General features: G+C 26.3%; 1 protein-coding gene across 1 annotated transcript; it reads right to left on the reverse strand.

Moving 5' to 3' along the window:
- Nucleotides 1–11,778: 11,778 nt before the first annotated feature.
- On the reverse strand, nt 11,779–13,157 carry LOC132930025 (14-3-3 protein gamma-like). Its single transcript, XM_060995682.1, has 2 exons — nt 12,775–13,157; nt 11,779–12,220 (listed from the first exon to the last, which is right to left on the reverse strand). The coding sequence occupies exons 1-2, from the start codon at nt 13,155–13,157 to the stop codon at nt 11,779–11,781; spliced, it is 825 nt and encodes a 274-aa protein (XP_060851665.1).
- Nucleotides 13,158–15,902: the final 2,745 nt, after the last annotated feature.

Below are 15,902 nucleotides of genomic sequence, written 5' to 3' on the forward strand. Positions count from 1 at the left end.
TGGCGTGCGCCGTGTGTTCAATCATAATAATGTTTGCGTACACTGCACTGCTATGTTGCAGTCTCGATTATATCATATTTCTCATTTAGATTAAACAGGGATTTCGCGTTCACTGCCGCAATGCGATGTGCGCCAAATTCCGGAATTTTCAAATTTTTAACGTAACGCTCAGCTGCGATGTGTGTACGAATTTAATGTATCCCCTGGGTAACAAACGAGCGTTCCGGAACGCATGTGATTCGTTTTATCGTGTGTTCAGCAATGCAATTATTTGTATAGCATTGAAAAAATAAAATAAAAACGCATTTAATACAATTTAATGGAATTTATAGTATTAATTTATTCTACACGCGACCTACTACTCTACGTTACGTTATTTTTATATGATATTTATAACCTGAGTAAAAAAATAAAAACCCCAAGCCTTATAATACCACGAGTTGTATCTTATTCTGTCTTGCACTTTTACACTCCCCAGCATTTCTCTGGAATTTAATTAAATGTTTACCGATGGTCTTAATATTATCGATTCCACAATAATTACATCAGAGAAACAATATTACGAATAACGCGATTTCCGATGAATTTAAAACCTAAAAAATCCCGCCAACAGTTTTTTTTTCTTTTGTTTACGTGTTTCAGCTCTCGAATTGAATTTATACTATTTTATAAAAATAAAATCAGTGGAATATTTTAGTTTTGTTCTTGTAATTATACCGTTAATGATTTTAGTCACTTTACTTTTGTGTATGATATCTATAATAGTTGTAGTTGAATTTCAATATTGACTAAGACAATTTTGTGTTTATTCTTTATTTGTTCGAGCTTAGATAATGCACTCTGTGTTTATCGTTGATAGCAACCTAAAAATATATGATTAATTTGTATGATTATTGAATTAACGAATAAAAGCCATAAAGGTGTTGTACATTATGTAATATGACCCTGATCTGTACCGATGTTAGAAGTGTTGTCTATGTAATGTGCTATTTACAATATATAATATTGTTTTATTATATTACCTTTAATATCCGCCTGTTGTCAATCATTTCAATTATTCAAACAAGCAATTTTATTGCGTTTGTAATATATATAATCAATTGGTAATATTAAAAATATAAAAAGACAGTAGGCATACCTAGTTAACACACATCATTAATAAGATTCAATAAACAAATAATCAAAAATACTCATACTAAACACAAATTCACTGAATCCTATACATCTATCAGTAGTTTATTGGTCATATGATACTTACGGTAGTAGTGCGTGACCTTTAAAAAGCTTTTTTCACTTTTCTTTAAAAAAAAAAGGTCTAGAGTGTCTGGACGGTCTATCCCTCAGTTAGTCCTTCAGTATCTCAGTCTGGCTGTTTTATTTTCTATCCATAATGTTTGTCACGCACACATCAATAATCACATGTACATATTTATTTACAGTTACATTTTGTCCATATTTTTTATATTTTATTTTATCGATATAAACGCCTTTAAGGCTCGAGCACAGTTCAGTGATATAATAATGTTTACAATACAAGGTTATATGAACATAATAATGTAAGTACAATTTTAAATAATGAATATAAAGTAACAATTAAATTAAATTAAAATCAATAACATTGCTTATGGAAAAGATAATTACAACATATAATATTGAGGAAACTTATAGTTTGTTAAACATAAATTGCGTGTATACAATATATCTAGGTAGGTACATTTCTCAGCTCATTACATCCTCGAGCAATACGATCTAGGGCAGTGGTTCTTAACCTTTTTCAAATGACGTAATACTTAACATATTTTATAAGGTTTTGGCGGAACACTTGTACCAAGTCCACGGAACACCGGTTAAGAACCACTGATCTAGGGGATTATTGTATCCATATGAAGTACGATGAAATGGTATTGAAAATGTAGGACGGTGCCACGAATTATATTGGACAACATTAAAATTAAACGAACGCAATAAATCCGGACAGGGTATAACGCCATTAATTAATTTGGACATAAGAGAATATCTACAGATTTACGTCTAGTAGCGAGGGATTCTAAATTAATACTGGCTTGGATTGACGATAGAAACGTAGTGACTGATGGATTTACGTGACCATGCAATTTCCTATTATAGTTACCTATCCAATTAGACGTAAAAATGTTCTTTGGACACGCTCAATAGCGATTCAACTAGCTAAATGTACGCAGGATTCCATAGAACTGAAGAGAATTTAAGAATAGGTCTAACTAGTGAGGTATATAAAGTTATAAGACAAATTTCATTATTGAATTCTTTCGTATACGAATTATAAAACCAAGACTTCTAAGTGCTAATAATAAGTTAGGCTGGAATACCATTCTCAGGTCATGACATGTATCTATTTCAACAAGTTATTGTCACCGTTAATATGATGGTCAAAATTTACTTTAGAATTGGTACGAAAAAATGACATTTTAAAACATTTGGCAGTGTACTTACTCTTCTTTATTATAAAAATTAATTCATAATAAATAAAATTTAATATTATTATTATTTCTCTACATTTACCATCAAAACGCTTGGAAAACATATCTCAACACTGATGAGTATAAAATATATAATTATCTCTTCAGAATAAAACTTTCAAATTCTCCCACATCTCATGAGTGATTTATTCTATTTTGTATGACGATTAATATTGTTCGCATTTGTTTAAAACTCTTCCTGATTCACTTAGATAATAAATTTTATATATTAACATCATACAATGCAAATTCTATTGAAACAATACTGGTGGAAAAGTAGTATTGTTGCTTATCAAATCTACCTGTATATACTTGAACAAATGGAATACTTAAAACTATGTGTGTGAATAGTATAGCTTACTCCTTCCTGAGCCATATTAAGCTCTTCCTGAGATATGTCACTTAATTTTAATACTATAAATTTTAATGCATAGGTAATCTTTATTATAATTAATTATGTATAATATACTTTATAATTTATAGTTAATATTTATAACCAATGGTACCAATGATGGTAGTTATAATAATAGGTAACAATATGTTGGTCAATTTTTGTTTTAACGTTTTATAAATAGTTAATGATCTGCTATAATTGATATGTAGTTTGTATAGCTATAAAAACGGTTTGCCGCAGTGCTTTGATGAAATGCATCGTCATCCGAATATCAACAAACGCACGAGCAGCGTAAGTGTGTGTGCGAGTACAATTAACTAAGTCGTCCAAACGTAAATATAAACGATAATTAAAATATATATAATATACCTATACAATTGTGTGTATAGAGTGGATTTAAAACGAATCTCTCAATAATTTTTTCCTTGAAATCTTTCGGGCTCAAGCCCAAAGCATTTGAGTCCCTTATTTACGCCCATGCTTAAAACAGTATAGGTATAGTAGAATATAAGAATTATAAATACAACTTGTGCGTATACCTCGACTTTGACACCTAGCTCTTTTTCTTCTTTTAAATTTTTTATTCTCATTACAAGTCGCATGTTACAAGCCCGTATACAGAGGGGGTTTGGGGTTCACCCTCCCCCCCCCCGAAAATTTATCCCGAATACGTGCACGACACGTTATAATATTGTTCGTTGGACATCGGACAAATATACGTGTATCAGTTTGGTCAGTTGGGAACTTATTATTATGCAAATTGTCATTTTCGACGCATGGTGCAAATTATATTATACCTACTTACTCGTCGTTGGCAGAGGGGTCAAGAACAAAAAAATAAATTAAACAAAAATGGTATGATATTTGATTTTAGCTTATCATCAAATAGGTACCTAGTAGTTTTATAAACTAGAATTAAATTTACATTTTATAATTAAACAGAAAACACAGATGTTATAGACTAATGAATATATTTTTTTATCCTAATTGTTTTTTTATATTTGTTTTGTTATTACAAAAAAAAAAACTCGTTACATTTATTTTGATATATTTAAAAAATGTTTGAATCAAACCATGATTATCTTTGACCTATAGAGGAATAAATTTCAATTCAAAACAATTTTACAAATCTAATTTATCGTAAATATGACGCGTCATCAAAATATGTTATATTTGAAAACTATAATAATATTATGTCCTTCGATACTTCAAAGCCATATCGAATCGGTATACCTATATGAAAACAACATTTAAGAACGTGTTTATTAGTTTTTGGATATTGCGTACTATTTTTATGACAGTTACGCAGTTGAAGCAAATAGATATTTGAACATGTTGGAAAATGTAATGAAAATTGCACAGATGCACAACTGGGTCAGAACGTATAAAATACTCATCAGCATTTGCATTTCTATTCGAAAATCGCACTTGTTTCAATGGTAAAATTTAAAGATTAGTTCAATAATGTTGTTCTACTTAGAGCACGTAAAGTAAAATAAAATATCACACGTGCCTACTATAGTGCACATATTTTATGAAATTAGCATATAAAAAGTTTAGTATCACGGTCGAATAACGTACGTGGCTGCAGTTTGTCAGGTATTTCGTAAATCTGATTTGGCTGCACGGCAGCACATTGGCACCTCTAACATTCTCATCACATACTTACGTACGTCACCGAGACTACCATTATTCCAGTTGTTTAGGATACTGTCCAAAACACTCAAAGGTAAACCCTTTGCCGAACTTCAAAAACGGACTTCATCGTACATTAACATAAGTTTTCGAAGTTTGGCAGGCTAGGCCAGGGGCAAAACACTATATAAATTTCCATTTGATGCTTATTGCGTTAAGATATGAAGTTGGCAGTATAAGTGTTAACGCTTCAGTGGCTCAATTAGGTTGTAATCATTTGACTAGGTTACGAACTTCCTCGCCCTTTTAGACTCTAAGAAAAGCTATAAAAAATATACTTATACAATTGGTTTTACAACGATTTGTGTATTTTTTTTTCATACACACGTTTATTTATTTATTATTTTTTATAAGACAAATAAATGCACTTTGATCTTTTGAGAGCTTGGTTTATGCTACAAGGTTATGATATTAAATTGGATTTAATTAATACATTTATTTTGTGTGTGTGTAGAGGGAAATAGTATACAAATTAAAATTCCTTGCTTTTTTAAAAGAAAAACGGAAATATATTTACAATGCTAATTTAAAAAAAAAATATATTTTATTCTAAGTATTTTGTTGTAATTTGACTACGAATAATCACAAATACTTACTACTTACCTACTTGAAATTTCTATAAAATATTTAAAAACATTATTCTTTCTGTGTTATTTAAAATTATATACTTTTTTCTCTTTAAATGTTGATAAAAATTGTTATATTTGACCTATAAGTCTGAAATTGTATTACAAGGTTCTGCATAAATTATTCTGTCTATTTTTGTTTGAATGAAAAAAAAAACGTAAATCCACATTATTTTTATTTTTTATGAACGCTTCAAACTAGAAGTTTGAAAAAAGTCATAAAAACGCAAACATATTTAATCGTTATTCTATGATTAGAAATTTCATAATTCAATATTTTTAATTTTAGTTATGGACAATATTTGCTACAAATATCTACACTTGATATGCTTTACATTAAAAATATTTAGTAAATATTTGTTTTATAAATTATTATTTTGTTTATACCTTAAATATATTATACATAAACTATAATGGTTTTTATAAATTATAGTAGTTACAATAAAGTTCCACCAGTATGTTTCACAAAACTATTTGACAATACTTTACTTTGTAAATAATAAAAATACGTACATTGTCGAAAAACCATTCCACGTACAACACTTGACATAATATGTATTTTTATATTTGTTAACACTTAAAAATCACATTTTTTATTCTTTTAGTATTCAGTTTTCGAACATTGTCATAAAAATCCATTACGAAATTAAATTAGAACAAATTTTCGCGTCAATCTTCAGATACTTAAAGTCTAGCAAAACGTGTTACTTAATATTGTTTTGGGGACTACATCGATCGTAGAATGCAAATTGGGATTGCGTACAAATCGTGAAAAACGGTAAGTCTTAAGTGTGAACGTTTAGATATAGCGCAATCGTTATCGTAGCTACTATTTTGTGCGTAGAAATGGATTGTGTACAGAGGATTATAGAATAAATTCATCTCATAAGAGTCGAACGATTTGACATGAATAATTAAATCCGATACTTTGAGCTGATATAGGCAATCATAAAGGAAACTCGGCCACCGTAATAAATTAATATTTATTAAGTTGTTATTAATTTGAACATTTCCCCGTAATTTGTTTTTGATTATTGGTATCGTCATATTGATGCATAAATACATTTCATACACATAGATGGTGAGTATACAAGGACGCTAAAAATGTGGATAACTATTCTATCTGTAATGATCATTGTAGCGGCTTATTTATGGGAGAGGAACACAACGGGCCATGTCCCTCAATGATTATATATATTTTAATAACTATTATAGTAACCAGTAACTACAGATATAGTATACTCTTAAACGATATAAATATTATTTGTATAATTTAAAACGTAACTGGAATTGTTGAAGAATTTATCAACTTTATATTAAAGTATTTCCTAAAAGACGTGACATATTTAGAAAAAAAGTTATTGAACATTGTCTAAATTTCAAAACAGATATTATTGAAACTATGCACTACACGGTGGGTCGAATTGGAATTTATTAGGTTTGATTAAAAATCCGATAATGAAATTCGAGTACCAAGGATGGCAAATAAAAAGTGTAATAATTTTAATATTATGTTAATATAAGTGAATAGTCTTGAAATGTACTATATTGTTTCTGTTTATTATTCATACTTCGATATTTTAATAACAGAAATGGAATAATGATTAAAAAAAAGAAAAAACAATAATATATTCAATTTAAATGGTATTATACCGAAGTACTGTAACTCTGATACTTCCAAGATTTTGGAGGCTTTTTTTTTTATTAGATTTACCAGCCGATACTCTAAACGAGTTCTAATAAGGAGAACATACAATTTTGAATGTAATATGGAACGATAAACCAACCAATCAAGTACAAGAAACTGCACTAGAATCATTGTTTTTTCCTATAATAAATGTTTATCTAAATATTAAAATACTTTTATTATTATTTGCAACAGTTCCAGTGACAACGTATATATTTAAAATACCCTTTTCATGACTCAAACAGTTTTTAACCTATTTAAGGTCTAAATGGAATAGAAGATCGATTGCATGGACTAGCACATCCGTATACTGATAAAACCCTGTCAATAAAGTTGTAAATACATTTACTATTAAACACCCAAAGCATAATACGCTATTATAATTTTAACTATTTACTTTTATTTTAAAGCGTATTGCAGTAGGTAATAGGTACAATGTAAAGAATTTATTTTTTTTTTTTAATAAACTGAATATAAAGAAATATAAAAACAAACATTTGTACCTTTTGTTAAAGAAAGCGTACATTTTTAAACTGTGGTTATTTATATGTTTTTTTTTTTAATTTATTTATACGATTACACACATATTTGGTGAATTTTTAGGACCCCCTCCCCCTCCACAACAACCGTTGTTTATTTCTAAATACGTACCTGGATAATTAATATTTTCTACTTGTAACAATATCATGCGCATTGCACACACATACATTTGTATGAATACCAACATTATTTTCTTGAACAACTTAATTCCACTAACACCTAATTTAGTATACTCAACGTATATGATTACATTTTTTTTATCGGTACCTACCAATCTCATTAGTGTTTACTGATGATTATGATAAATCGCATGTTATGTTCTAATATGATATATCAATAATGAAATAATGGTCACACGGCGTTTTAGATATGCAATTTAGCTACAACACTGTCGTTGAATTATATCGTCCTGGTTAGGCTGAATAATATTATTATTAGCAAATTACATTTCAATCATTTATTCGCTTATGATCGCATTGTAGACTCTACAATGTATACTACTGTCTACCAGCGCACAACATGCTCAGATATATTTATGTAATTGTAAAATAACGCTCATTTTTATAATAATTGTTTATCAAAAATCATCAAAACGTAATATGGTATGAGTGACCAATAATTATAATATTTATTTTTACATTTAACAAAATAATATTAAGTTGTCTATATTGTGTATATTTGTGTCAATTGTAAACATTTTAACAGTGGTTACAATTCCATGATAACATTGAGAAATATAACATATGATATATAAAACAAATTTGAAAAATAATGTTTACTCCAATATTAGATATATCATAATAAATATTAAATAAAATCAGATATACGTTCTTTATATTTTGTTATTCATATAATTTATATTATGATTACAATTCCAAAACAATTTTTTTGTCTATAATTTGATTACGAGAATACTCAAATGTACAGCCAAGCTGCAATCTTCCTATTATAATTGGCATAACGATGAAACGAAAAATAATTGTTTTTGTTTGGTTTTTATGTAATACCATTAATACCGATGTGAAATATTATCTGCATTGAAAATTTAAAATTATAATAATATTATCGATGTCGTTTCGCGTTCAAAATTTATTTCTCAAACATAACAACTATAACTTTTCAATGAAATTCGAAAATATTAAAAGTACTAATTTTATTTAAAAAAAATCGTAAATTACTTAAATTTGAGGTACTTCTAACTACAAACTATACGATAATATTATAGTTTATACTTTATTCTTTATACTAAGTCTTATAGTTTTAAACATGGATTACAACACAATAAACACAGTGATTAAAACTTCAGCTTTTAAAATTTCGACCATTATAAGTTTTGTAATATATTTTACAATTAATTAAATAAAATTAATATAATTTTATAGTTATTTGAATTGTTTTTAAATTTGTACCTACTTGTATAGTTGTATATATAATAATTAAAACCTATTATATGTCTTTAAAATATGTAGATAAATTAAGCTAGGAATATTATTCACTGTATTTGTTCCTTCACTTTAATAAAATTACACATTAAAAACAAATGTTGTTTTAATCTCATATAAAACTGGTTTAATAATATCATGGATTTCAATAAAGATATAAGATAATTTATTTCATTCTTTTTTGGGGAATCTTTTTTTTTAATATTCACAATGTAATATTTAATTCTTAACGATTATAGATAACAAATAATATTATATAATTACTGTATTATATTTTACCGAATCAAAGAAGATACAATTTTTATTTTCACAATTTGATGTACCTAATATACTTTATCCAGAAAGAGAACACATCAATTCTGTATATCATATAAGATACCCAGTGGCAGTGGAATTAGTTTCAGTGGAACGTGTCGTGAGTGAACGTTCATAAGAACTAATTTTTATCAAGCTATGGGGTATAATAATATTACTGGAAATTGTATCTATATGCAAACGGCTTATAAATTTTTAATTTTATATACGAGATACATTGGAAAATAATTTTATTTATATTTGCTTCTTCTTGTAAATGCATTTATTATTTAAAATTCACAGCAAAAACACAATCAAGGACAATTTAAAGACAACAACAAGGACCTTTTGAAATTGAATTTTAGCCACCAGCATAAAATTGGCCACAACTTAGCTCACGAGAAGAAAATCTCATTTTCTGTTAAAGGTAATGCGTGTACAATTTTAATTTGAGGTTTCAACAAGTAAAAACTCTAAATTATAGTTTAAACTTGTGGTATGGCATAATAACAACTATACGATAAAACTTCGACTTGCGAAAGAAAAAAAAATCTTATTGAATTAAAACATTTTAAATGTTGGCACCATAATTCCAATCAAAAAAGTTTTGTGATATATTTTCCAATAACATTTTTAAAATTTCTCTGTATTTTAATGACTAACAAATAACAATTTAATTCTGAAAATGTAATTTTGATAGAACTAAAAACTTTTTTTGCGTGTAAGTTTAAAACAAATTAATAAGTTAGCAAAATATACATGATATTTTTACCATACTTAAAACAAAAATACAATTTAAATCAGTTTAATACTATTTACTGCAATTTTGCTTTTATTTTTCTATTAATATTTCTTTAGTATTATTCTAAGATATAGCTTTTTTTTTTCATTCCGAACACGACCATGTAATAGACATTTAACAAACAAATGTGTTTATCTTTGTTGCATAACACACACACACGCGCGCACTTGTACACAAAAAATGATTTTTGTGAAACAAAAATTGAACATATGTGAAAACAATGAAATACAGTTTTTGTGAATTACAAACTTGCCATTTCGTTTATTTTATGGTCTGATTCGATTTTATATTTTGATCTACGTACCCTCTTTTTGCTTATCGTTGATATTTTTTTTTGTATTATGAGTGAATGTTAAAATCAATGTCATAAAAATTGTGTTCAATACAATGGTTCAAAAGATATATAATTTGTTTTTTGTTGTTTATGTTGTTTTATTATACCATCAAAATAGAGAATACATTCGTGCACATTTTAGAAGTTTTATTTTCAATCGTCTCGAATTGTGTACACTTTGCTAAAAAATTCAGTTTTTATTAAAAGTCAGCCATGAATACATTATTAATAAATATTGTTAAGTTTCTGATTGAAACAAAGAAACAATTGATTTAAAAATCACGTGTTTATTTTATTTCTTTTTTTTATTGTTACATTTTTTCAGAGAGAGGAGTACTCTAAAAGTTTTCAATTAATCTATAGATCGAAAAACGAATACAAATAGCACCACAAATCTTTGCTTTTGTGTAATATTTCCTATTTTTTATATATATATATTTTTTTATTGTTATGAAATGAGCTGGTGAAAATTATTTTAAATTTGTCTGCTTATTTTATTTATAATTGTAACGGCTATAATAATGCTATTAAATTATTGTGATATAATATATTAATAAACAAAACATAATATTTCACGAAATGATTATACATATGATCCACATATACGAGTATATGGAGTATATATGGAGTAGTCCATACTTATACAAATTATAAATAGTTCAACATTTGATGTTTTTTATCTGTATTTAAAAAAATATACATATAGAAGAAACAAAGTTAAATATACATCAATTATACTTCATTATTATTAAAATACAACTTTGTTTCATAAAATTATGGTGTTTTTTTTTATATAAGCATTTTAATTTTAATTTAACTATGTACGGTAAATTGTTAAAATGTACTGTTTCATGGATTACACAGATATATTTAATCATCCTTTTTATAATTAGTTTTTTAATAAGTTTGTTTTTTATGAACGTTAAGAACACCATTATTGTATAGGTGACCGCCGTGTTTCATATTTTTCTGTAGTGGTTAAATGGAAAAATGAAAAAGAATAAGATAAATCACCACAATACGCAATGCTATATATTTCCAACAGTTAATATTTACGATTAATTTTATAATTGTATAAGTTATAATTTTTTTTTCTAGTAGTAGTATTTTAAATTATTTCAAATCTTCATACATGATTTTAATAAAGTACCAACATTTTCAATTGAGCTTTTAATATACCTTGAAGTTAAAATGCCATATTAAAAATTAAAACTAATTATAAAAATTAAAAATAACTTTTAAGAAACATTAAATAATAATTTCCCGATATTAATACATACATTACATAGTTTATTTTCAAAAGTATACATGGTTAATAGCGGTTCTACTAAATACCCTATTGGAAAATAAATATTCAATTAATTTATCATTTCGCCGTTATGATAAAAGTAGGTTATTAACTTAAATATTGTTGATACAAGTAGGAATTAAAAAAAAAAAATTTTTTTTAAAACAGTGAAACAATATCAGCCCAGTCGTCTTGTGATTGCATTGTCCAATGTAATCACATTCATTACAAAAATATCGTCTTCCTGAAGAGGAAGACGATTATTATTTTCAGATTCTTCTATTAGTTCAATTATTCGTATTAGTTTTTTGTTAAAAATATTCTGAAATCGAATTAAAGTTTCATTTAAGTATTTCAAAATTAACTCAACATATGATTTTTTAAGGAAGTCATAATTTTGAAGATCCTCTGTGTGTGTGTTTTGAATAACTATTCTTAAAATACTTATAGCCTGTTCGGTATTATTAGCATTGTTCAGGTGTGTCGTGAAATTTAATGCGACTTGCAATAAGTATGGGTCTGTTGGTTCAAAATTCCATTGGCATATACTCATAGCTTCTTGATATGCTTTAGTCGCTTTCTTGCAAATTGCATCGCTTTTATTTATTTCCCACATGTACCTAAAATTTAGATATATTATAATATAGGTAGTATGAAATAATATTATGTAAAATTTGTAAATACATTTAAAAACGAATGAGTATTATATTGTATACGTACATTTTAAGCATAAATACTTTTTAACTATTCTAGTATGACTTTCTACAAACGCGTTTAAATGGTTATAAAATAACTATCTAATAACACGGATGAGCGATGAAAATATATTTGTATTACATTTTATATTCTTAATACTGCACAGACCTAAAAACTGGATTATCTATAGATGATATTACACATTATAAATATATTATACAACACAAATTTAATCGGTCAATAGATTTTTAATTTTGAAAACGTTTGTTTCATATGACTTTTTATTATTTAAAGGGATGTTTTATACATTTTTTTTTTTTACAAAATTACTATGTCTGTAGGACTTAGTAAGTATTTAAACGTGAAACACAATGGAATTAAAATCATATTAATCATCAAATATCTAAATTATTAAATTAGGTACTACAAATACCTATAACCTAAGTAAAATTTAATATCAAAAACTAACTGAATTTACCGATAGTAAACGCCTTTCATGTTATAAATCAACACTCTTTCTCGTGTTTCATTCATGTTTTTGATTAAATTATTATCTATAATGTTAACAACTTCGGTACAAATGGCAATTAAATCGTTTCTAGTCTCATCCAACAACGAGGTGATGGCTTCGATACGTTCTTGATTGCCGCCTTGGAGTGATTCCAAGTATGCTTCTAGCTCACGTATATAATAACGATTATCATTCGACAACTTGTTGTAGGCTTTCGATAATACTTGTAATACTTCTTTGCTTAATGGAATATGTGGTTCTTCGTCCATATATGCTTTGAAATATTTTATAGCACTGTTGTATTCACCAAGAGCCATTAAAGTATTTGCTTTTATTAAACTGTTGCTCATGGTGTTTAATAAACTTATTATATCAAAAACTAGTTTATTACTTAAAATTAAAAGTATAATTATTAATTATTCAATATATTGAAGTTTGATCAATACTTCTACCATTTATAAATGTGTTTTACTCGTCAATGTTTGTTGCCGCGGTAAAGTGATTTGTATACGAATCAATTTAAATCGTATTTAAATCATTAACATTATATAATTTATAAAATTTTAAAAAGAATAAAAACATTTTTATAAAATATGTATTAAAAACACATCTAACCATCAGTTATTTCTAAAACAAAGGCATAAATTAGGTAATAATTTCCATATTTAATAACAACAATTTTCCATCTTTTCGTGAATAATTATTATTTTCCTATTTACTTTTTTTGATTAGTTCCAAAATACGAGATTAATATGGCTGTTTGTAATATAAAATAAGACATAAGAAATTAATATATTAATATTATGCTCTCACCATAACGTTATGATATCAATGTGTCTTTAATAAGCAAATAATTAACAAAGTAGAGAAATTCTGTAAAAATTACTAAAAAGATTAATAATGTATTATAAATTACTTTATCTTCAATGTTATATTCTTTATTAGCGCAGTTATTTATTTACAATAATAAAATTTTAACTTGATATGAAAACTCGAGTGAAGAAGGCATTCATTAAAATTGCTTCAAATTATGATTTATTAATAATAAAGTCAGATTAAAAGTGGTTTCATTTAATGTCTTGAAACTCCATAGAAGAATTGAGAACTAGTGGAGAATATTACTTGGTCTACTTAGCATTGTTATAGAGTGCATACAGTTTTTTCATATATGATAGTAGTTCGTAGAATACATTTGCTTAAAAATTGTTAGAAAGTGCACCATTTTATGGGTTAAAGTGTCGGCGTTTAGAAGGTGACAGGAAGATCGACTTAATTTGAGAAATCGTTTTTTTTCTTGCTTAGATATGATATTTTTGGTGGAAATTTTATATTGGAAGTGATGTTTACATTGGTAGATTTTACATTTATGTCTATATGATTAAAATTATTGTGATTTGTCCTTAGAACTTAGAAGATGAACATCAATATTAAAGACGTATTTATTATTAATAGAAGGCTCCAGTTCAACGATAAACCTGGTTTTCTGATTTATACCATACATAAATATTAACCTATTTTTATAATTAAAGAACACGTTTTTAAATGGAAAATCAGCAAGATATTTTTTGAGTATTATGAAAAATACAGAAGAAGATAGTAGAGTACAATTTTTCATGATTAACAATCACCACAAAAGTGAAAAAAAATTTGAGTATAAGAAAAATAAATATATTTTTTAAATCTTACAAATCATACTTCATAATATAAAGTAGGTACTTACTCTGAAGTCCAAAATAATATTTTTCCTTATAAGTAAGTATACATTAATTTTGTTTATAATATATAGAATCTACTTTTCTATACATTTATTTATATTTATATATTTGTACTGCAGACAAATGGTTCCTGGTGAAATATTTATTTTTAAATATTATATATTTTCAGCGATAAACTGTAAAATTAAATATTAAAAATTAGGTGTACATATTTGATTCATGTATTTTAAATTATTAAAAAAATTAATTAACTATTTTGTAGCGAGAATTTTAGATAAGAATTATTAAATTTATGTACAAAAATATGTTAATATATTTATATATTATAATATGTATTACAAGACATGATATAATTGCATAACAGCTACCTAAAGTACTGGGTTGAATAATAAATGCGGTATAAACACGTTAAGATAAAACTATATTTTTAATATTTTATACGGTAAAAGAAAACCCTTATTTTGTATCACTTAACATAAAACTATATATATATATATATATATTGCTCAATCGTTTACATTATAAATACAACGATAAGACTGCAACATCACTGGTTGTGTAAGGGAAAGATAATGATACATATTATCATAAACATATGCATTATTGAACCCTTCATCCAGTCTAAATTTTGTTTTTTTATTCCAATGTCATCACATAAAATAACTAAGCTATAAATGAAACTTTAAGAAATAATCAACGTTGTATACAACGACAGTGACAGATTCTACACAAATCCTGTATAGTATGTATAATAATTAGCTGCCATTCAAACATCAAAAGACTAGAAACTTATCTTTTTTGTATCGCCAATTATATAAGAAGTAAAAGTCCTCGAATACAGCCGAAATTTAATAACTATTGACTGAAAAAAAACAATCCTGTTGGAAATCATAAGAATTGCACAATGAAAAATGTTACACCAGTCCTGAATTTCAACACACATTGAATTTTAATCAAATTATATACAAAATAACACTATTTTCGAGTTCATATAATATTTTGGAGTATAAGCAACTAACACACAACAAAAATACTGTTTCATTTTTATAAGCGTAAGCATTTACTTGATTACATAAAAAAAAAACAGTCAGATATAACATATAACACCAGTGTACACCGTAACAATCGTTTGGTATGAATGTTTTGTCGATAAATTTTAATTGAAATACATGTAACTGATGTTACTATGATTCGAACGTCAATTGATAATTTAATTACAAATAAAGTAGGTATTTGTCTAACGTCTTGTATGCTGTTTACCGTATATCTGTCGCCTGTTAGTGATACAATACTATAATTACCAAAACTATATTAATATATTATTATTATTATTATTACTTGTCTAAAATTTTTTTTAATAATGCAAAGATAATAATATAT

Source organism: Rhopalosiphum padi, chromosome 4, assembly GCF_020882245.1.
Source record: "Rhopalosiphum padi isolate XX-2018 chromosome 4, ASM2088224v1, whole genome shotgun sequence".
NCBI lineage: Eukaryota > Metazoa > Arthropoda > Insecta > Hemiptera > Aphididae > Rhopalosiphum > Rhopalosiphum padi.

Bases quoted from the DNA above. Each gene is read 5' to 3' on its own strand.
- LOC132930025 (XM_060995682.1), bottom strand. From the start codon at position 13,157: ATGAGCAACAGTTTAATAAAAGCAAATACTTTAATGGCTCTTGGTGAA. The intron at 12,221-12,774 runs GTAAATTCAGTT...TCTAAATTTTAG, and splicing joins ATGAAAGGCGTTTACTATCG to GTACATGTGGGAAATAAATA.